The sequence below is a fragment of the Malus sylvestris genome, chromosome 16 (genome assembly GCF_916048215.2).
Source record: "Malus sylvestris chromosome 16, drMalSylv7.2, whole genome shotgun sequence".
Lineage (NCBI taxonomy): Eukaryota > Viridiplantae > Streptophyta > Magnoliopsida > Rosales > Rosaceae > Malus > Malus sylvestris.
Genome location: NC_062275.1, coordinates 16096204 through 16119745, shown reverse-complemented (window position 1 = coordinate 16119745; position 23542 = coordinate 16096204). Strand labels below are relative to the sequence as shown.

At 32.8% G+C, this 23542-nt stretch overlaps 1 protein-coding gene and 1 long non-coding RNA gene across 10 annotated transcripts; one reads left to right on the top strand and one right to left on the bottom strand.

Moving 5' to 3' along the window:
- Window positions 1-3243: 3243 nt before the first annotated feature.
- LOC126606728 (uncharacterized) lies at window positions 3244-7128 on the top strand. The gene is made up of 5 exons (XR_007617346.1): window positions 3244-3601; window positions 4176-4334; window positions 5236-5303; window positions 6155-6784; window positions 6961-7128. It is a non-coding gene; the product is annotated as an uncharacterized LOC126606728 (long non-coding RNA).
- A 4136-nt stretch (window positions 7129-11264) lies between these two features.
- Window positions 11265-15146, bottom strand: LOC126606362 (exosome complex component RRP41 homolog). Of its 9 annotated transcripts, none has more exons than XM_050273730.1 (15): window positions 14997-15113; window positions 14236-14548; window positions 14090-14144; window positions 13899-13961; window positions 13758-13804; window positions 13613-13673; window positions 13447-13485; window positions 13257-13324; window positions 13045-13123; window positions 12926-12962; window positions 12295-12411; window positions 12107-12192; window positions 11887-11976; window positions 11749-11808; window positions 11265-11634 (listed from the first exon to the last, which is right to left on the bottom strand). In XM_050273730.1, exons 4-14 carry the CDS (start codon window positions 13950-13952, stop codon window positions 11761-11763), a joined length of 726 nt encoding a protein of 241 aa, XP_050129687.1. In that variant the 5' UTR covers window positions 13953-13961; window positions 14090-14144; window positions 14236-14548; window positions 14997-15113; the 3' UTR covers window positions 11265-11634; window positions 11749-11760. The 9 variants fall into 9 exon arrangements, with proteins under 9 accessions (XP_050129687.1, XP_050129692.1, XP_050129691.1 ...); XM_050273735.1 differs by having other exon boundaries at window positions 13899-13952; XM_050273734.1 differs by having other exon boundaries at window positions 14090-14134.
- Window positions 15147-23542: the final 8396 nt, after the last annotated feature.

Sequence of the window (23542 nt, the reverse complement as noted above, 5' to 3'; positions counted from 1 at the left end):
ATTCCTCTGTGTGTGATTGGGTGTCTTTGTGTGTTTCTTCCCTACTAGTTAGCTGGATTTATTCCTAATACTCATTCATTCGATTTGGCGTGCAAGAAACTCTCTGCTATGGGATGCCAAAGTTGAGAATCCGGCTTTGGTAAGTCATTTAACCAAACTGCACCTTGATGAATTCACCAAGGATAAGCCTACATTCCAATCTCGACCTATACAAGCATCGTCCTTCTGGTGTCCCCCTCCACCTGGGTGGATAAAGATTAATGTGGATGGTTCTTTAATTGTTGCTACGAATCTGGGAGGCGTAGGTGGGGTATTTCGAGCCGAAGCAGGTAACTATGCTGGAGGTTTTGTTCGTCAAATATCCCCTGCATCAAATCCCACAATGGTATAATTGATTGCTGTTCGTAATGGTGTTTGTTGGGCTATGCAATGGAATTTGCCAAGGATTATTTTGAGAGTGATACTTTGCAAGTTGTTCAAGCTATTGTAGTCTTAAGCAGGGGTCTTCTCCCATGGATTTATTAGTGGAGGACATCAGAGTTAGCTTGCAGGGATTTGAAGCTTCGCAAATTTGCTATGTTGGTCGATCCGCCAATGTAGCGGCACACCGTATGGTCAAGTTGGCTACTTATTCGAACTTTGTTTTTTGTTGGTTTGAGGAATCTTTGAATTTGATTCTAGACGCCCTTTTAGAAACTGTATGAGCTTTTTCCAATTCTAATAAAACCACTATCATTTCTCTTCTCAAAAGAAAAAAAAAAAAAAAGTTAGTAATTATCGGTAAAAATAAATTTCAATAGCTAACTATGGGGATATTTCAAAATATATATACGTTACGAAAATCATATTATTAAAGTTGTGATGATCTGAGTATTGAAATATATTATTTGGGCTTGAAAACATTGTATGTGCCAATTGCTGGAAGGGTATAACTCTTTGTGCGGAAGGAAGAAGTACAACTACTCTTCAAGCCGGAAGAAAGATGTATATCTTTGTGCTAAAAAAGGGAATAGATATAAGTCTTCGCTTAACAGCTACATAAAGAAAGACGTGAATTCTTTAGAAACTACTGGAAGAAAGATGTCTTTTAATAAACTACATCAGTTTCTATCTAACGAACAGATATGGAAATTTGGATGAATACTTTCATCCAAATTGAATGGCTTTTTGGATGCACGCTTTCATCCACGTGAAGAAAGACATGATTTCTTTAATAGCTACTGGAAGAAAGATCTCTTCTGATCCACGCGGATTTGAAGAGATTCCAAACCTAGGGGAGGAATTACTTTAGTCTAAAGAAGGCTTTGAAATTGCACTGTACAAATGAACAGTGTTTTGTAAGACATTTCAGTTTATTTACAAAATTGCCACTAGGGTGAAGGTGGCTGGGTTAGTTCCGTTTGGGCTGTGTTTGCTGGGCTTACCTCAATTTAATGATGGGAATGCCCATCTAGGGTTAAGATCGGACGGCCCGGATTAAAAGTTTGGAAAGAGAAAAGAGAAAACAAAAGGAAAAATTCAAAAACATCAACCAGTCAATCGCCTTGGCACTGTCCAAAAAGTTGATTTTTCGGCTTTTTTTTTCCGATTCATATCAGTTTAAATTCATCCGCCATGTCATTGTGCATACGAACGTTGCTCAAGGTTATCGTTCTCGACGACAGTGGGTAATGTTCTGCACCCCTAGGGTTTCTGATTCCACAACCACCTATTGTTTTTATTTGGATTTTGTGTTTATTTTAGGGATTAACTTTGTGTTTCTTCAATTTTGATGCCAATAGAAATAGAATAATCCAAGTAATAAGATAAGTAACTGCATTTAGGCCGAGACAGAATCAAAAGTTTCAGAGTCTATTAAGGCATGGGGAACGAGGACCATGCCACTGATTTGGGTTCTTTTTCTAATTTTCTAATTTTGGGGTTTTGCAGGGAGTACTGATGTACTGATTTTCTCGGATTTTTTTTTGTCCTTGCAGGATTTTTGGTCTTTGAAATGGGTACATGTTGTTTTTAATGTTTCAATTCTAGCGTGCTCCGTTCTTCGTTGCTTCGTGATTCTCATTTTTCAGTGTTGAGTGATGGAAATTTGTTAAAATAGTTGTAGCTTTATGAGAAAATTGGCATTTTTAGTTATATTTTCTGTTTATTCCCAAATGTAAGACGGCAAAATAATTGAAATGATGGTTTTTTTAAAAACTCCTCATAATTTTTTTTTCTGGGATTTAAAAGCATCTTTTCCGGATTGGTTACAAGGGTTATGTTCTCTTCAATTGGTTCACCTAATTTTAATTAGTTTTAAGTTTTGTCTTTTAAGTTATGTATTACGTCCTGTAATGAGAGATTTCTGTTGGCCTTTCGGATTTTGGCATGGGAAAGTTCACTTATTTGTCTAATTAGATTGCATATGCCTTCGATTCTTTGTTTAATTCTTCTGTTTGCGTTCAGGCGTATGATCTAAATTTCAAAAGTATGGAATTATTCACTTACCACCAATTTGTTACATTCAGGTATCCACCCCACATTTCACAAGTTCAAATTCCATAGAAGTCGATTCTTCAGATTGCGTCTGCAATTAGATCAGAGATCAACCGCTCTTTTGTTATCCTGCCGAAGATTACTTTTGGGAAGGATCTGAAGCAGTTCCTCTCTGTATGTTTATTGCCATGTAGCTTTGTCTCTTCTAATTGATGGTGTTGATATTACATTGTAATTCATGATGATGATTTAATTGTTTCTTGATTTGTAATTGTTTGTAAATAATGTGGCGTATATGAATTGCAATCTGTGTTTATATGAAGGGGATGACATATCATGTTGCTGACTTAATTGTTTATGTTTTTCATATTTGTGAATGGTGTTATGATCGATTAGGTGATTGCTGACCTGTGACTTTGTTTGGAGCTCAAATTTTGTGATCATTAAATTGGATTGTATTGCACTTCGTTTGATGTTTTTTTTTGTTGACAATCCAGGGATAGGAGAAACAAAAAGGATGACACTTATAACTGCCCCTCCCAATGGGCCGTCTTCAAATTTAGATCACAAGAATGGAGCAACATAGGTGTTGTCCTTCTTCATTTAAATACGGTTAGAGTAAATAATTGGACAAAAGAGCCAAACAAACTCTTTTCTCTCAAATGGAGGCGATGATGTGGTCAACGGCCACCAACCCCAACTCAAGAGTTTGGCCTTCATATAATGGGATTATAGTATAATTTTATTTTGGTTCATTTCTTTTTTTCTTTATATAATTGCAATATGAAAGGGATGGCATATCATGTTGCTGACTTAATTGTTTATGTTTGTCATATTTGCAAATGGTGTTATGATCGATTAGGTGACTGCAAAACTGGAACTTGAAAAACTAACACATGCATATAATTTTTGTGAAGGAACTGCGATCGAGTGGCTGGATAGAAGAAAAAGACAACGCATGCTCTCTCTCTCTCACAGTGGCTCTGTGTTCCTCTCCCCCCAAACCTAATGGCTTCGGCTTTGATCTGATCAAACCCACCTCTAAAACCCTTCCTTGATCACCATCTTCAGCAACCCAATTCGGAGCCTGCTCGGATCGGGACCTCTTGGAGATTCGGAGCTCCAGGTGAGATAATTTTCCCCAAAATTTCCCCAAATTGTATTCAATTTATGTTGCTCCGTTTCATTTTCCATTTTAATTTGGAATTGGTTGATATTTAGGCGGGTATCGTATGTATAACCAGAACAATTTTTGTGTTGGATTAGGGACAAATTGTCTAGCATTATTAGCTATATGGTCCCTGTGTATTTGTAATCTGAATAATATGAATTAGAGTTTTTTCTGTTAGTGTCCGATTAGTGAATAAAGATAAGCCTCTTTGCCTTTTTTTTATCTTCTGGTTTTCAAATTTGGGAATTTACGGGGATTTATCATCTGTATCCTTTAAATTTGTTGGGTTTTTGAGAAAATTAGTGGGTTTTTTTTTATTAAGTGGTTTACTTGGTTATAGTTCTAAATTGGTTCGAATTAGGGTTTTCGAAGTTTGTTGCTTGCTTGCTTGGTTGTTTGGAAAATGGAGACACTGACTTTTGTTTTATTGCATTTATGGAATACAAGGAAAATTTCTGGGTTATGTTCATCAAGGGTCATTTGAATTTTATACTTCCCATTTTTTTCTTTTTTTGTTTGCTTTTTTTAGGCAAGCAGAATGATGTAAATCCATGGCGATTTACAGTGGCTTTAAAGGGTTGGACTTGCTCTTATAAAGTTTTGGAAGACAAACTGCTTTGGAGCCAGCAGCACTCAGCAGCCAGAGCAACATCGCTTCTCTTCCTCACGCAAAATGGGTGTTTTCAGGGTGAGCCGCAATGCTCTTAATTTCAAGTAATGGGTTTGTGTTACTGTGCAGATCTGGCTAACTTTGCATTTAGTTTCTTGGAATTGTTATTTTTTTTTTTGCAATTATATATTTTTAATGCTTTTATGTTTGTCGTTCCGTGCTGGGAAATTGGAAACCTCTGGAAATAATATAGTTTTTGAGCTAATGTGAAGATTTTGTGTTGAATATTTTGATTCCTTTTTTCTATTTGCACTTAGAAAAACAGAGGATTGTGGTTAATTATTGTGCTATGAAGCTTCTATTTTTTCTTTTTATGCCCAAGCTTGAATTTGTTCTCTCCGCTGTTGAAAAGTAGAACTCTCTCTATCTCTAAAAAATATGATCCAGTGTGAAGTTTGGTTGTCTCTCTCTCCAAAAACTTATATTCCATATTGCATCCATCAACTCTAATCATGCCTTGATCCAGTGTAATTTTTACCATATGTTTAACCTTAGACTTCGTGCCTGTCCCTAAGTCAATTGAGGATTCAAATCCAGTGGGTCAAGCTCAACATATAGATAAAACAATTACAACTCTTAAAAAGGTATAATTTGTTAATCCCCTTTCCTTGGAGTTAATTTTTAGTGATGTGTTTTTAATAGAATTGCAGATTTAAGTAGTGAGTTTTTTTAATGGTGTTATTTTTTTAACAATTTATAATACTATTTGTAAAATTTAGTCAGAATTAACTATAGTATCGTTTGATTTCAATTTGTAATTACTTCTTTTGTTAAATTTAAGCTTAATTATGTTAGTAAATCTTTATACCTTATGTCCAAATACGTATACAATATAGTATATGATACATATGCAGTACTATATATTTATAGTTTTTATAATGTTACTAGGCATTTTCAATGTATGCTATTTTGTGTGTAGGGAGTGCAAAGTGCATTCTTCACAAAGGCAAAATAGAGAACAGATTATACTTCATATGAAAAGAAGAGGTTAGTTTGATTGTCATTGCTTTTTTCATATGGTTAACTTCTAAGTTACTTGGCTTACATCTAATTTAATTGTTTTATTAATGCTGGTGAACAAAATCAACCTGAGTTAATGTTAAAACAATATCAAAATTTCCATTAGTTTTGATTGTCTTAACCCTTTGCTTTTCCGTTTTTAATTGTGGATAAAAAAAGGTTGATCACGTTAGAGGGGAATTTCAAGTTCAATTACTACTATGACAAAATGATTAATAAGCTTGCTTACCTTGGAGCGAGTTGAATCCATTTTTGTTAAATTTATTGATTATCCAATGGTGTACTTTGTGACATACTGTGATATGATTTGAGCTATTTTATTAATTTTAATTTTTCATTATCATAGCGGGAACTTGGATCAGTCTGGTTGTGTCTAATTGTTGTACTGTTCTCCAAGAACACAAGGTTGGTCTCCCTCTTTGTTGCAAGAAATTGGGGGATGAATTTGGTTTCAGGGGAATGTTATCCTTTTTTATTCTTATACTGCACAGAAAGAAAAAAAACATTGCATTGGGTGCAAGTATGTGTTTTTTTATTATTTATTTTTGTAGTGTGAAAGTCAATTGTGTTTTTGTTGCTGCAGTTGGGTTGTACTTACTCTTGGTCTACCGCCGACATTGTTCTCCTTTATTGGGAGACTTATTTACTCTTTAAAATTGGTTACATTCTCTTATAGTTGCCCCTTTTGTTGGTTCTGAAAAAACAAAGTGACATGTGGATTTCTGTCTTTCTATATCATGCTTATGTTGAAATGTTATACCTGCCAAAACCATGTGTTGAAATGTTGGATTGGTAAACGTTTTTTGTTCTGTTTTTAGGACTTCATTAATCATTTAGAAGTGGAGCCGACGATGCGAGAGCAGAAGGGGAGCAAGCATGTGATGTAATTTTTTTATGTTGAATTAAGTGGTTCTGAATTCAGTCAAACATTTGTGTGCAAGTTTGGTTTCTATATCTATCGCGATTCATGTTTGCAATGATATTATTGTAACATCAATCCTAAAATGTATTTTGTCAAGAACCAATAAAAGGAATGTAATGTGTAAGTGCATTTGATTATTCAAATGCAAAATTTTAAAATTTTAGAATGAGAGTTGCAATTAAAATTAACGGACTGCTGAGCAGAAGTTTAATTAATTCAGTTTTGATAAATGATTGAAAGTTTCTCTATGATTCTATTGTTGTTTTGATAATTATAAGTTTAGATAACAAAAGAGATAGAACGAAAATGAAAGCTTAGAATATGATGAATAATATGTTGGTATGTGTGTGCGTTTTCTTCGGGAGAATCAGTTGCTGTTTTGATAAATTGTAAAATTTATTTTGCTTGGTCTGACTGCTCGTCCGATTGCTTGCCTTCCCATATATGGATTAGGTTGGACATCTAGAAGAATTTGTTTGCATAGGAACTTTTTTTTTTCTTATCAATATTGTTTGTTCGGAGTTAGGTGTGATGGCAAGTGCCTTCGCCCATGAGCGGTAGATCTCGGGTTCAAGACTTGGGAGCAGCCTCTCCATAAATGGGGGTACGGCTAGCCGACATTCACCTCTCCCAGACCCTGCATAAAGCGGGAGTCTTGTGCACTGGGTACAACCTTTATCAATATTGTTTGTTCGGAGTTAGGTGGAAATTGTAAGGGAGTAAATTGTGATTGTTTATGCAGCATTTGATAAAATTGGGAAATAAAATTGGGGAAATAATGTTAATGGTTTGTAGATGCTTTGGAGACTGTTTGAGGCTGATTAAATTTTATATATTAAGTTGCATAGAGTAGACATGACATGCACAACGATGGTCAAATTGCCACTGAGAAATATACTTCATATAATAGCAATGTGATGATGTGTGGCATGCTTTAACTAAGGGATATTTTTGTGTAGTAAGAAAGCCATATAGAGAGTCACATTTTTTTTTTGATTTGGTAACTAAAATTTTATTTGTGAACTACAAGTTTGTTTGTTTCTTAAGGAAACAAAACTTTTTTGGAAACCATCTCTTTCTAATCAAATACGTTCAGTTTCTTCTCACTTATTGTACAATGTGTTTATATATCAGCTCACTTGAATGTATATACAAAAAAATCTGCTTATCTTATCGACCCCATTCATTCATGTATCCCTCTATTTGTTTATAATTGTGTTGAATTTATTCAACTTAAATGTGTTTATTCATCCGATTACACTTGAAACAACAGGTTCCTGCAGCAACGCGTATGCATATTTTCTCGTAAAACCTAAAAAATAGTATTTAGCTCAGGGTTGGGTTTGGTCTTACACGTAATATTGGTCAGCCAAATTAATATGATTAACTATGGTGTTCCCAAGAAACAAAAATCTCTTGATCCTTTCCACAATGTATAAGGTCTTTTTTAAAATGATTTGAAATATTCAAAAGCATTTTTAACAACTTTTGGAAGAAAACCTAAAAAATAGTATTTAGTCTAGGTTGGGTTTGGTCTTACACATAATATTGGTTAAACAAATTAATATGATTAACTATGGTGTTCCCAAAAAACAAAAATCTCTTGATCCTTTCCACAAAGGTCTTTTTTAAAATGATTTGAAATATTCAAACGCATTTTTAACAACTTTTGGAATAAAATCTAAAAAATAGTATTTAGCCCAGGATTGGGTTTGGTCTTTCACATAATATTGGTCAGCCAAATTAATATGACTATGGTGTTCCCAAAAAACAAAAATCTCTTGATCCTTTCCACAATGTATAAGGTCTTTTTAAAAATGATTTGAAATATTCAAAAGCATTTTTAACAACTTTTGGAAGAAAACCTAAAAAATAGTATTTAGCCCAAGGTTAGGTTTGGTCTTACATGTAATATTGGTCATCCAAATTAATATGACTAACTATGGTGTTCCCAAAATACAAAAATCTCTTGATCCTTTCCACAATGTATAAGGTCTGTTTTTAAAATGATTTGAAATATTCAAAAGCATTTTGACAACTTTTGGAAGAAAACGTAGAATTGTTAAGGGTTATCATCTGCAAGGTTTTTATTATTTCATGAAGCTCTTTTAAGTTCTTGAGGAGGCATTTCTAAATATTTTTCAAAAAAGTACTTGAGATTTAACTTCTAAATATTTGACATGAAGCATTTTCGTCTAAGTGTTTATGACCAAATTGCGTATCTTTCTAAAAATATTTTCAAGCAAGCCAAAAATACCATACCTGAGGGTCCAAATGCTTGTACTTGGTAAAAGCACCTCGAATTTGTGGGTATTTATCCTCTAACAAAAGGGGTCCTGCAATTAACCGTGGAATCAAACAATAAGCAGTTGGATTCCTAGGTTTGGTCACTTTATTAGGATTTAAATTTTGAAATAATAGAAGTTTAATCTTTTTCCTTCTTTTTTTTTCGGCTCATCAATCAACTTGAGGACACAAGATGCCCAAAGCGTTAAAAAAAAAAAAGGAAAAATTAGTATCCGGTCCCTAGTTCTTACTGTTCATTGACTAAGACCTTATTAGTTCTCAAATTTTGATTCAAGTCCCTAGCATTAATGTGATAATGAATTTACATGTTTATTATATAATTTTTTAATATAAAAATTAGTAATTAATTTAGGGTTTAATACTCACACCTCTATTAAACTTCTAATTAATTTTCAATTCAAACATTTTCAAAATAATAAAAAATTAAATTAAATTAAGTTTGTACCTATTAGTTATATATATATATATATATATATATATATATATATATATATATATATATATATATATATATATATAAAGATTCTCAATTTTTTAATCTTAAATGTACCCATTCATATAATTTTTCAATTTTTTTAATCATCAATGTACCCATTCTCATATATATCAATTTGTTATATGTAAAATGTACCCTTTTTTAATATAAAATCCATTCAAATTTTTTAATCCATGTTTAAACTTATATGGGTACATTCTTTTTCATTGATTTGAGAATGTATCCATGTTTTGGTACAATAACTTTTTTTGTTAATTTTGGTTAATGTACCCATACATATATGTATACACACACAATATAATAGAGAGTATAATTTATATTTTATTATTTTTAATCCCATAAATTATGGGTTTTATTTAAAATCTCATTAATATAAACAATTACAATTTTCAATTTTTAATTTTTAATTTAAAAAATATAGTAACTTACATTATTACATTAATGTCAGAGACCTCAATCAAAAACTAAAAACTAACAAGGTTTCAATCAAAGAATATTGATAGTTAGGGACCGTATCCAAAGTATCCCAAAAAAAAAACACCATTTACATACTTAGTTACAGTAATTAACATCTTTATAGGGTAGCAAGTGGTGAATTGTTAGTGGATGGAATTTTCATTTTCAACTTATTACGTCTCGAGTTCAAATCTTTTTCTCCTCTTAATTAGGTTAAAAGTATCAATATCATTGCCAACGAAAATTGGTTGAGTTGCTAAAGAACGTTCTCTTCACTAGAAAAAGACCTAGGTTCAAGTCCCCTTGTTGACAATCCATTTTGGTGAGCAATTTGTAGACCTCCTCTATAAATCCTCAAAGAAATTTGTTGTATGCTCTGGCACTGGGTTGAGGTAGCATCTCTTCCCCTTAAATTTTCGGAAAATTTAATTTGAACCCAAATAACCTCTTTTTATACTCAACTTACTTTAAATGTGAAATGTCTTTGTTACCCTGTTACATAATTACCATCAAGTACATGATAAAATTACAAGAAAAATAACCGTTACATAATTTTTCTCCCACGTTCTGTTCTGGCAAAAACCCTAAGACACTTTCATATAGAAGTGATCATTGAAATTTGAAATTAATAGAAGTGGTCCATAATCAATTTTTGTCAAATCATTTCGGCCCATTGTTTATTAAATTGAGGGTATTTTTGTCATTTGGTCCTTAATTTTTTAGGGAATGACCAAAATAATTGATGATAGACAAACTAAGAGACCACTAATATTGATTTTAAATCTTAGGGACCAAAGTGATGAGTTATACAAATCTTAGGGATCATTTTGGCTAAAAAAACCTTTCTTGTTCTTTTTGAACACCATTACCAAGTCTTCTACTTCTTAATTACATAACACGACCGTAACATTGTGCTTCATTTTTATTGAATTACATATCCAACTGCTACTACCTAATGAGAGTTGAAGATTATAATAGTTAGATAATAGACAACATTGATTAATTATTTTTTTCATGTGTGCGTCTGTATAATATCATACTGATAATATTGGTCTTTGCTCTGCAATCTAAATTCTAATTAGCCAAACTAACAACAGCTACTTACTTTGTGTCATTGTTTTCGCATGCCAGCTCTTTTCATTTGATTTTGATCTTTTATATTTTAAATGGGTGTAAAAATAAATTTAACATTTTTGAATTGGATTTGTGAGGGTGGTTAGGTAGTAAATTTGGGTTTAAATAAATATTAACAATTTAATTACAAATAATATTGGTGTAAAGAGTGAGATTGAATCCCATCTAGAGATCCTCACATCTTAGTCATTCATCATGTATCGTAATGTCGGAAGTCATTTGACCTTTTTTATTTAAAATTAAACACAAATAATATCTGATAAAAACTAACCACACAATGTACGATGAACAGCTAGGACGTGGGGATCCCTAAGATCCCCACAAAGTGGATCCAGAAAAGATCTTCTTCCGTAAAGAGTAAGCTGGATGTGGAAAGATGTTACATGGGTTCAAATGAAAATTCCCTAAATTAGGAAAAAATAAAAAGCTAGGGAAGCACAGTGGTAACGGTAGCTTATTTTATGCAAGTAGCATAATAAATCGTTGAAATTAAAATATTAAAAATCATATCTATTCGTTCTCCACTTTAATATCCAATCTGATTGTGAGTGATCATGTATTTTTTCGAGAACAGGAGAACATTTTCTGAATGAGGGTCACCCTAGTTATAGACTTCCTTGGTTACATGTATCTTCTTTGATATAAAATCTTTTAGTCAGGATATTCATTTACAATAAGAGCCCATATTGTGGATGTTACAAATACAATTTTTAGAATCTAAAAACAGCTCGAGTATGCTTAATTTTAAAGAAAAACTAATGAAAAGAGCTTGAAAACTTTGAGTTTTAATAATAAGGACAAAATAAAGGGTAAAGTAAATAGTAATAGGATTGACTTTTTAGTGTAAAAATGTGGTTTTTCGTTAAAGTGAACAGTACCAGGTGCTTTTCGTTAAAGTTCCCATTAATTTTAAGCCTTGTTCCTCCATCAAACACCGTCTTCATGTTACAGCCGCCTCGAACTCCATACGAACAACCACAAATCTACAGGTGGATAGAAAATAAAACCTTGAAACCGGAGTAAGTGGGTGACTGTCCGTGACTGTTAAAACGTATCAAATTTCCAAAACAATTAGCAAACGATGTACATGGCCTTACCATGATTTGAAACTAGGTGCCTCGTCGATACTCCAATTGCTTTGTATTCTCTAGTAATACCTGTCATTCAAACAGAGGCCTCATGACACGGCAGAACTTATCACTGGAGGGGCGGAAAATAAGCAAAAAGATGCTTACTTCTCGAATATATGTTGCAACCGCCTTGCAGCCTTCAATTGCAAGTTGCATTACATTTTCAAAAATATCCAATGGTAATTTAGCATCCATCTGCATCAAAGATCACCACGAATAAGTGGTTTACAAAACGCGCTAGAGAAGACATTGTAGATGCCAACTACCACAATAATTGTAACTTAAGCTTGTGAGAATATATTGCGAAACGCATACGACAGATTACCTGAAGAAGAGTCACTTTGTCCAACTTCGGCATAATACCTAAAGTGACATCAGCACCTCCAGCACTATCTTCTACATAGTTTAAATCTGACAAGCCAGCGACAATAAGCTCACATGAGAATTACAATATCATATTAGTACAATGGCATTGTAGGAGCTGTACAAGCATAAAGTAACGTAAAAATTTACCAAGTAGAGGTGTGCTATTAAGGTAACCGGCACTACAAGAAGTAACAAGATCGCGCATTGGAATTCCAGCATCTGAAAGGGCCAGGGTTGCAGCATTGATACATGCAGATCTAGTTCCTGCCAAATATAAAATAAAATAAAATAAAAATCAAACACGAGGATAGATCTTTCTATTCTTTAAGTAAAACAGTGAAGTAACCTGTTGAAATCCAGTAGTCTTTGCAAAATAGTTAACATAATGACCGAAGCACAGATAACAGGGACAACCATGGTGCTTTGTGAACACTATCGATCACATATTCTATTAAAACAAGATGCAACAAAAGCAATAACTATTAACGTACTGCCTGCAGCGTAGTTTGACCCTCAAACATGACCTACCTCAATAGTAGTTAAAAAACTAACAACTTTAAATTCAAATAAAAGTGGTTCATAGTACCCTGTACATGAAATGAATAGAGGAGGCTTCAGTTTTTCAGAAAATAAGCCTGGATCTACAAATACCTTGAATGAAACAGGACCAAATATGCACACACACATAGAAGGAAACAGGGCAGCATTGATTTATTACATAATCCAAAAGTACATTATCATATAGGACCTATGACTGCAACGAGGCACCGGGATTTACCTCCATCTGCTTGGAGAACTTGCACAAAAATATCAATCTGCAACAAACGGATACAAGGCTCAATAAAGAACAAACTAGACATTCATGGAAGAAAAGTTCCCAAGATGCATCAGTGGAACCTGAGTCCGAGGCATTAAATGTGTCATAATGCATGCTTCCATGGTTTGCCGAATAACAAGAGAAATCTCTGTGGATCGTCTGAGAGCATAAAAATGTACATTTTAGTTATATAGTTTAATTTAGTTATGGATACAACACTCTTATGTTAAATTTTAAATTGAAGATGATCCAACATGTATGTATGAAAATGAAAGAGAATAGAATATATCACCTATCACCCTTTGGTTTCCTCATGCGATCTCCAGTACTAAAATTTGCCATGGTGTACTCACACCGCACCTAAACTTATTAACAATGGCTAATGACATTACATTTACGAATATAATACATGCCTGTTCCGTTTATCATATTCACCACAACACAGATAAATTTAATACACAGAGAATTAGATGAACTATTACCAGTGCCTTGTCATTCATCTGCTGGCTCCTATTTTGGACCTAGAAAACAAAAGTATATTTAAATTGAAAATCGGACAAGACATTTTAAATAATAATGAGTACCACGCACAAGTTCATTAAAATTTTAGCTCGAAATAATAGAATGAAGAAAAAAGAATTAGCTAACCTCTCGAGGGCCATACACTGCAGCAATGACTTTGGTGTTCCCCATCTCAAACACAGCAGAACTGAAATTTGATATGAAAGATCAACTTTAAAAAAAAAAATTACAAAGATTAGAAAAGAAGAATCAAGGTTTTAGTAATTAGAACCCATCGGCTTTTTCCACAACACCAATCTCTCCTCGGATTTGTCTCATCTGGGATCACAGAAAAAAAATATTTTATAAACTAATTGAAACTTTATACTGGTGATGATTCAACACAATGGAAAATTGAGAGATGGAAAAATACTTCCATGGGCCGCCGACCATCTAAGCGAAGACCTTCTGGGCTCACGTACTCCATCTGTTAGAACTTCACAATAACCAACTTAGGAAACGCCATAGATAACAAGAAACAAATAGTAGCTAAAGTAATCACTGTCTAAAATTTAAACGTGATAACAACCAAACTGCAAAGTTCCATAAATTATTGCATAATACCTTTGTTTCAGCAACAAAATGGCTATTCTATATCATTGCTCATGCCTACAGTTCACTAACCAAACGGAAGTAAATTTAAAAAAAAAAAAAAAAAAAACACTTCACTAACCAAAAGGAAGTAATTCAAATAAAGAACATTAACTCACGGAGAAGAAGCTAAGTTTGTTTTCACCATCCAATCAACACCCTCAACAACTATTACACTTGTACGAAAACATCAGTAACGAAAGGACCATCTTTTATCTTCGTTTTAATCTCGAAAACCCATTACAGCAGAAACCTTCCTCCATGAAGATTACAATGAACAGGTACGGTGGAATAACCAAATCATTGGAACCCACTTCCTAATGACTCTCAAATGCAGAATATATCCCACAATAATGTTAATCTGTTACGGGAATTTCCATTCGAGGCTTATCTCGATTGTCTCAAGTCTGTGACACATACTTGCCAACCAACCTTCAATGCAAAGATTAAAAATTTAAAAATCCAGATAAAATCAATCAATAACCTTCACTTCCGGTATATTTGATCTAAACCCTACTCAAAACCCACAACTCCAATTCCTCTGAATTTAACTCAACATTTTACTACGTCGGCCTCAAAGACATACACAAACACCCCAAAACCCCAAAAGAAAAATCAACAGATGAAACAAGGTTTTAGACTTCCTTAAAAAAATTAAAGCTAGAAATTAGTAAAATTTACAAAAAATTAAGCGAGTTTAGGCAGACAGTAAAGAGGGTAAGAGAAAATTGCAATGGGTTTCAGAAAAAAAAAAAAACAAAACAAAACAAAAGAGCGATTTTTCCATTAAAAAAGGAGAAATTTCTCAATATTATAAGCTTAGTTAAATCCCAAGTAGTAAAATAAAAATAGACAAAGAAATTAAAGGAAGATGGAATACCTGGATGAGAAGAAGAAGAACAAGTGCAGATTTTACAAGGAGAAGAGAAGTTGAGATTCAGAATACAGTAGAGGGTTTAGAGAATGCCGCCTGGGGCTTTACAGGGTTGGAAGCATTGAGCTGCAACCTGGGCCTATTGGGCTCTGTTTTATTCGGGTCAAACAATGTCTTAAGCTCTATTTACTTACTTAGAATCACCAATACGAATGAAAACATGAATGTCCATGAATCTGGTCTAGAGGTGATTTTCTGAAGGATTGGATTGAAAATGATGTTTCTAATTTTCATTTTAAAATTTAGGAACCGAATCGGATTGGATCACAATTTTCAAATTATAAACTTTAATTTTGAGTAATTTCGAAAATTTTGGAACGTAATTATGAAATTCTATATATTTTATAGATTTTTTAATCTTCTTGAACTTCTTCGTACATAAAGTTTATTGTTCTTTCATAATATATATTACAAACTCATGTATAAATTCAATTAATTTCCAATGCTGATATTCCCACCCCTAAGTCTTATTTCCCTACCCACCATTTAATGAAATGTTAATATTCTTAAACTCTTATTTAATTAACTACTAAACTTTTGAAAAAAAAATTTAAATAATAAATAAATAACGATGGGTTGGGTGTGGTATCTTTGGTGGAGAGAGGCCGGGAAAGATTTAGGCTAGAATTGACGGAAAGGTTGGAGTAAGGAATGGGTGTGTGCAAGACAAGGGCGAGAAACTTCAATGGAGGCAAAAGAGACTAGAGGGTGAGATCTGCGGCTTTGATAGAAAAGGAGGAAGAGGAGTGGTTTGGGGAAACGAGTCTCTGTGGGGCGGCGATAGGTGTGAGTACTAGGGTTTGCCGGGAATATTGGGCCATAGTTATGGAACTCGGTGAAAATAGAGGGTGGGGATCTAGAGAGAGATCGGGCTGGCAGATTTGGGATTAGTAGGAAGAGATATTAGGAAATGGATGCCATGATTTGAAGGACACGTGTGGTTTGAAGAAGATGATGAATGTCCAGGTCTTAGGTCTTACATGATGAATGTCTAGGTCTTAGGTCTTGCATTTGCTTTCATTTTTTTGTTTTTATTTATTTATTTATAAATATTATTCAAAGATGTATTAAAGTTATTTTTAAAAAAAAATACTAGGGTTATTTTGGAAACAATGGTGAGTGGGAAAATAACATTTCACTTTTTTAATTTTTTATTGTGGGTGAGATTATCATGTGGATGGAAAAATAAGACACTGAGGTGGTGGGTCTAATAACACTATTAATTTTGTGGTATATTAAAAATAAGAGAATTTTTATTTGGACAAGTTTTCCTCTCTCGAAACCCAACTTTAATATTTTGTTAACTAAACTCTTTAGGCTTCGTTTGGCAGCTCGGACTGTACTGACTATTTCAGTCGGATAGGATAATCTGTCATCGGACTGTACTGACTAAATTAGTCGGGCGTTTGGTGTAGTATCGTATTAATAACCGTATTATTTATAATGTGTTTGGTACTGTACTGGATAAGAGATCGGATTATATTATTTCTACTAAAAAAATTTGATGACTAATGAAAAAATAAATATCACAACAACCGAATGCATCAAAATAAAAAATAAAATAAAAATATCTTGTTTGTGATTTTGAACTTTGATAGTATTTTCTATTTTCTATTTGTCCTTTATTTAAACCAAATTTTAACAAATAAAAATAAAAAATCTCCCCATATCTTCTCCACCGCATAGCCCCCAGACACCAGACACCCTCACTTCCTTCTCCAGTTCTCCTTACCAGTTCAAGCAAATCTTCCCCCTCTATACAGAAGAAGCGGATTGTCGGTGCTGGCATCAATGGCCAGTGAGAACGGCAGTTACCCATAGCAAACTGCAGATTATCAACACTTCCCAAATTTAACGTACTGGAGATTCCCAGTGAGAACGACATTTACCTGAAGTAATGATATGAACTGGAGATTCCCAGTGACTATATGATACCTGATTTCCCAAATTTAATCCATAATTTGATTTTCAATTTATCGAGAGGTTGCATTAGATTGTCGATATTGTTGAACGGTGTTGTAGCGATGTTGGGCAGTAGGTGAATGCAGGCAATTCTTGTGCTCCGACGACGTGGGTTTCAGTCGGATCTAGTTCAAATCCAGGATCGATGGCACGTGAACCCGTGCGGGTCCCGCGACGAGGAACTGAAGAGGAGGGAGAAAGGCAGAGAAGAAGAAAGGAGAAAGGGAAGAAGAAAGGAGGAGGAAGAAGAACCTGAGATTGACGACTGAGCGATTTGGTGAGTGGGTTTGAGGAGAGAGAGGAGAAGAAAGGAGAAGAAGGAAGAAGAACGATGGCAACGGAAGTGAGAAGAGAACGATGCGCCAGACCGATGGAGCGAGGACGCGGACCCGACTAAATAATACGGAGATTTCTGGAAGGATAAATAACCGGGCAGACATCGGATAAAAGATGTGGGCCTAGTTTAAGTAATACGGGTACTATTTAGTACATAGTTGCACCAAACACCCGGATCCGTATTACTTATCCTATCCGATTCCTTATACGGGCTGCCAAACGAGGCCTTAGTTTACCCTCATAAATTATAAACATATATAAACTGGAAAAAGAAAAACTAATCATACCCATTTCCTCGACTGTTCTCTTGCCTTCGGCTGGCTCCTCCCTGTATTTGTTGGGTCTATCTCCATGCCGACTATTTTTTCCTGATATTCTCGGTGTGTTCCCCCCACCTCTCCCACACCCACCAATTCTTTGCGGTGGCTACTCCACCAAATGTCCAGTGAATCTTTCTATTTTTCTTCTCTTGCGCATGATAGGGCCTTGCTGTTAAGAGGCAAAACTAAGTGGCATCATTGGCTCCGTAAGCGACTTGTTGCAGAAGTCCAAAATGGAGTCAAATGGATTTTGTATTGGGTCGGGTTGTTGAAGGCGATGGTTGATTTAGCAATCCCGCCTAACTTCCACATGCAGGAGAAGGAAGAGGGAGGTCTGAAGTGGTGGTTGAGTGGTGGCGCTGCATCATGCATGTGGGTGCTATCTTAGTTGAATGGGTGTAGAAAGATATTTAATTTTCATTTTCTTATTTTATTTTGTATAAGGGGTAATATAGAAATTACAGAGAAAGTTTTTTTTTTAGCTAGATGTAGAAAGAGTATTGTTGGGTCTAAATAAAATTACCCTAAAAATAATTAACAAATGTATCTAAAATTAACAATAAAATACTGCAAAATACATAAATTTGAGTAAGTAACTATAAAAAAATCATCTTGCTCTTCTTGGTTCTCCTAAAATATTTGGTAGCGTAGGTTTCTTCATCTTGCTCTTCTTGGTTTTCCTAAAAGGACAATTCTTAAGTTTATATACTTACTGCGAGGTTTGACTTGCTCTTCTCTTCCATTCCCATTTGGAAGAGTTATAGGGTATATATTCTACTTCTAATTAATTAACCTAATGATGACAGACACATATAACTATGAATGCATTAGGAAGTTGTGTAGATTTATCAATAACACGAGGTGGCTTTGTAGATTTATGATTCGCATAGGAAAGAGACCCATCTAGCTTTATGGTTTCCAAATTTCTCTCCTATCTTCATCTAGCTGCGAATCTGATGAGTAGTAGAAGCATACTTCTAAATCAATTCCCAGACTTTACAATTCCCTAAAGAACAAGTTCTTCAAAAACCCCAACCTCATTTTAAGCAATAACAAACGACACTACTACAAAAGGCCCTTATAGTGTCAGTTGTTGCGTCGGTTTAATATAATATAGTGGCGCACAAGAGAGTTGCGACACCCACTGAACATGACGTCGGATTTACAAGGCCTGCGTCGCTTTGAAACCGACGTAAATAATTAATGTTGCTTATAACCGACACACATTTTAATAATTTTAAATCCTAGCGTCGCTTTAAATAAAACAGTGTCGCTTTTAAGCGACATAAACTATGGGTGTCGCATATAGAAGCGACACTAGTTGTTGTTTTTATATAATTTAAATCCTGCGTCGGTTCTGAGCGACATATATTTTATTTTTTTAAATATTTTGAAACCCGGTGTCGATTGTAAGCGACAAATTAATATTCTTTATATACCCCCCCTCCCCCCCCCCCCCCCCCCCCGGTGTTTTCTTCTTCTCTCTTGCATTTATTTCATTCTCACGATTTACAAAGCCTTCTTCTCTCTTTCACCATTGCAATTTCTTCTTCTCTTTCACCTACCCGAGTTCATTCTTCACAAAGGTAAGTTTTTCTTGGTTGTAATATTTTTATTTTCTCCTCTTATGTTTAATTTTTAGATACAATTTATTTTTATAGGGAATTTATTTGAGCTGGTTAAGTACATAAAGAATTGATCGACGACAGAATTCTTCTATAATTCAGGTTTCTATCACTAAATTCTTTAATTTTTAAATTGTATAATACACAAGTTTATTTATTTAAAAATTGTAATTTAAGTAGTTAGATAAATTTATACTATTTTTGTTAAATTAATTAATATTTAGGCGAATTAATTAATTTTGTCACTTGAATTGTTATGAGAAAATGGAATGAATATTATTTATAACCATTTATGTTAAATTAACAACATTAAATATAACATAAACTTATAATATTCAGTAATTTAAGAATATATTATGTTAAATTAAATTTTTTTGCACTCTAATTGTTATTTTAATTTGTTGTTATTTTGATAATTTTTTGTTGTTATTTACTAGAATGGATTAGATGAGAATAATTTGAATTGTTATGAGAAAATTGAATGAATAATATTTATAAGCATTTATAAACGAAATTAACAATATTAAATATAGCATAAACTTATAATATTGAGTAATATAAGAATATATTATGTTAAATTAATTTTTTTTGCACTCTAATTGTTATTTTAATTTGTTGTTATTTTGATAATTTTTTATTGTTATTTACTAGAATGGATTAGATGAGAATAATTTGAATTGTTATGAGAAAATGGAATGAATAATATTTATAAGCATTTATGTTAAATTAAAATTATTAAATATAATATAAACTTATAATATTTTGTAATATAAGAATATATTATGTTAAATAATTTTTTTTTTTTGCAATTTGAATTTTTATGAGAAAATGGAATGAATAATATTTATAAGCATTTATGTTAAATTAACAATATTAAATATAACATAAACTTATAATATTTGGTAATATAAAAATATATTATGTTAAATTAATTTTTTTTGCAATTTGAATGGTTATGAGAAAATGGAATGAATAATATTTATAAGCATTTATGTTAAATTAAAATTATTAAATATAATATAAACTTATAATATTTAGTAATATAAGAATATATTATGTTAAATATTTTTTTTTTTTGCAATTTGAATTTTTATGAGAAAATGGAATGAATAATATTTATAAGCATTTATGTTAAATTAACAATATTAAATATAACATAAACTTATAATATTTAGTAATATAAAAATATATTATGTTAAATTAATTTTTTTTTGCAATTTGAATGGTTATGAGAAAATGAAATGAATAATATTTAGAGTAAATTGTACAAATGGTCCCTCAACTTTAATCAAATTGGAGCAATGGTCCCTCAACTAAAAATCCATTACCATTGGTCCCTCAACTTATCAAAATGTGTAGCTATAGTCATTTTCATCAATTTTGTCAAAATTTTGTCAAAATAAGCTATGTTGGAATGACCATTTATATAATTAGGGTCCATTAACTCATCAAAGTGCATAATTATGGTTATTTTCGTCAACTATGTCAAAAAATTTGTCAAAACGAGTTATATTGGAAGGACCATTACTATAATTAGGTTAAAGTTAAAGGACCATTTCTCCACTTGAATTAAAGTTCAGGGACCAATGGTAATGGATTTTTAGTTGAGGGACCATAGCTGTACGTTTTGATAAGTTGAGGGACCAAAGGTAATGGATTTTTAGTTGAGGGATCATTGCTCCAATTTGATTAAAGTTGAGGGACTATTTGTACAATTTACTCTAATATTTATAAGCATTTATGTTAAATTAACAATATTAAATATAACATAAACTTATAATATTTAGTAATATAAAAATATATTATGTTAAATAATTTTTTTTTGCAATTTGAATGGTTATGAGAAAATGAAATGATTAATATTTATAAGCATTTATGTTAAATTAACAATATTAATATAACATAAACTTATGATTTTTAGTAATATAAGAATATATTATGTTAAATTAAATTTTTTTACAATTTGAATTGTTATGAGACAATGGAATGAATAATTTAAATAAGCATTTATGTTAAATTAACAATATTAAATATAACTTTTGCACTATAATTGTTATTTTAATTTATTGTTATTTTGATAACTTTTGGTTGTTATTTACTAGAATGGATTAGATGAGCATAATTTTGATAACTTTTTGTTGTTATTTTAATTTGTTTTTACTATAATAGGTGTTGAAAATTAAAAGATTGCAATCGTGATAGAGTTCGAGGGTTGAAAGATAGAAATTGAAAATTCTAATAGTTATGCCTACATGATAGGGAGTGCAAGATTGTAGGCATCTTAGTGTCAGCGTAATACTTTACCCTCGTAAACTGGTAAAATATGGACAAGAGTTGGTTGACGATACCCCAAAATTTTGAAGCGTATACAGCTGGAATTAATTTGTTTTTGGATCAAGCAGTTGCAAATGGTGTTGGTCCTGACAAGTTTAGATGTCCTTGCAAAAGATGTTGTAATCGATATTCTTTTGTTAGGAACACTATTATTGAACATCTCATATTGTATGATATGGATAAAGATTATAAAAATGCTTGTTGGCGACATCATGGCGAGCAAAACATTGGAGAGCAAAATGTGGCAATTGGAGAAGAAGAAACAGGAGATGAGGTGATTGGCATGCATGACTTTCTTAATGATGTATTTGTCCAACCATTAACAGAAGAATGTGTTGGGCCGTCTACTGAACCGTCTATTGGGGAAGGGCGTCCAGAAGAGGTGGAGACTTTTTTTAGGTTGCTTGAAGAGGCAGATCAAGATTTGTGGCCAGGGTGTAAAGAGTTTAAGAAATTAGAAGCAGTTGTCAGACTGTATCAGATCAAGTGTTTGGCGGGAATGCCAGACGAGATCTTCACAACTTTACTGGAATTAATTAAAAGAATGTTGCCTGAAGGGGATTGTTTGCCTGAATCTTGTTATAAGGCAAAAAAGCTTATAAATGACTTGGGTCTGACGTATGTGAAAATTGATGCATGTCCCAATGATTGCATGATCTATTGGAAAGATACTTCGGAATTGACCGTGTGCTCGGTTTGTGGTGAATCAAGATATAAAAGTACCAACGCAGCAGATAGGTCGAGAAAAAAGATCGCAGCTAAGGTTATGTTGCTGTCGCTTTTAGTTTGTTTCAAGGATTTTTTTAGCTTGTTTCTTGTCGCTTTTAACCGACGTCGGTTTAATTGAAATATTTTGGGCGGCACTTTTCCCGGTTTTTTTCATTCACTTGGCGTCGGTTTTAACCGACGCAATGAATGCTTATTTCGACACAGACTGTCATCTTGGCGTCGGTTTTAACCGACGCAACCTAAGATTATTTCGACGCAATGAAAGCTTATTTCGACACAGACTGTCATGTTACGTCGGTTTTATCCGACGCAATGTTAGCCTATTTCTGTTTTTTATTAAGTATTATATATAAGTTAAACCTTTTTTTTTTAATATTGGGTTATATTTTAACTCCGATTTTGATGATTTTTTATATGTACACTCCTTCACCCTATATGAATGCAGTGAATGAATGCGATCTTCAATTTGAAATATTTACACTAGCGGATATCATAAAATCTTGTGTTGTATTTAATGAATGTATGATTAAACTCTTTAAGTGTTAGTGAATCTATTATTTTGATGGAATACGAATTGTACGAAACTAATTTCGACGATCGAACCGTCAAACATGTTTGTATATAATTCGAGATCGCATACGCCAAAAATTGCAAAAAAAAAACCTTCTGAGACAAAGTAACGGGAAAAACTTATTCGACGGTTATTAACGAAAAATCACAATCTAACGGTTATTTTAACTCCGATTTTGATGATTTTTTTATATGTACACTCCTTCACCCTATATGAATGCAATGAATGAATGCGATCTTCAATTTGAAATATTTACACTAGTGGATATCACAAAATCTTGTGTTGCACTTAATGAATGTATGAATAAACTCTTTAAGTGTTAGTGAATCTATCGTTTTGATGGAATACGAATTCTACGAAACTAATTTCGACGATCGAACCGTCAAATATGTTTGTATATAATTCGAGATCGCATAATTTTGTATGTTAATATGATGTTTATATGTGTATATAATTCGAGATCGAAACAACAAATTCTAGTTTTGCAAATTTAGGCCCCAAACTCCAAATTCGAGATCGAACCGTCAAACATGTTATATTTCATAATTGTATGTTAATATGATGTTTATATGTTTTTATAATTTAATACAACAAATTATTTGCATAAGAAAAATT

Excerpts from the sequence above, each read along its gene's own strand:
- LOC126606362 (XM_050273733.1), bottom strand. The coding sequence starts at position 13,952 with ATGGAGTACGTGAGCCCAGAAGGTCTTCGCTTAGATGGTCGGCGGCCC. Across the intron at positions 13,805-13,898 it reads ATGGTCGGCGGCCCATGGAA|ATGAGACAAATCCGAGGAGA; the intron begins GTATTTTTCCAT and ends CTGTGATCCCAG. Across the intron at positions 13,124-13,256 it reads AGGAAACCAAAGGGTGATAG|ACGATCCACAGAGATTTCTC; the intron begins GTGATATATTCT and ends TTATGCTCTCAG.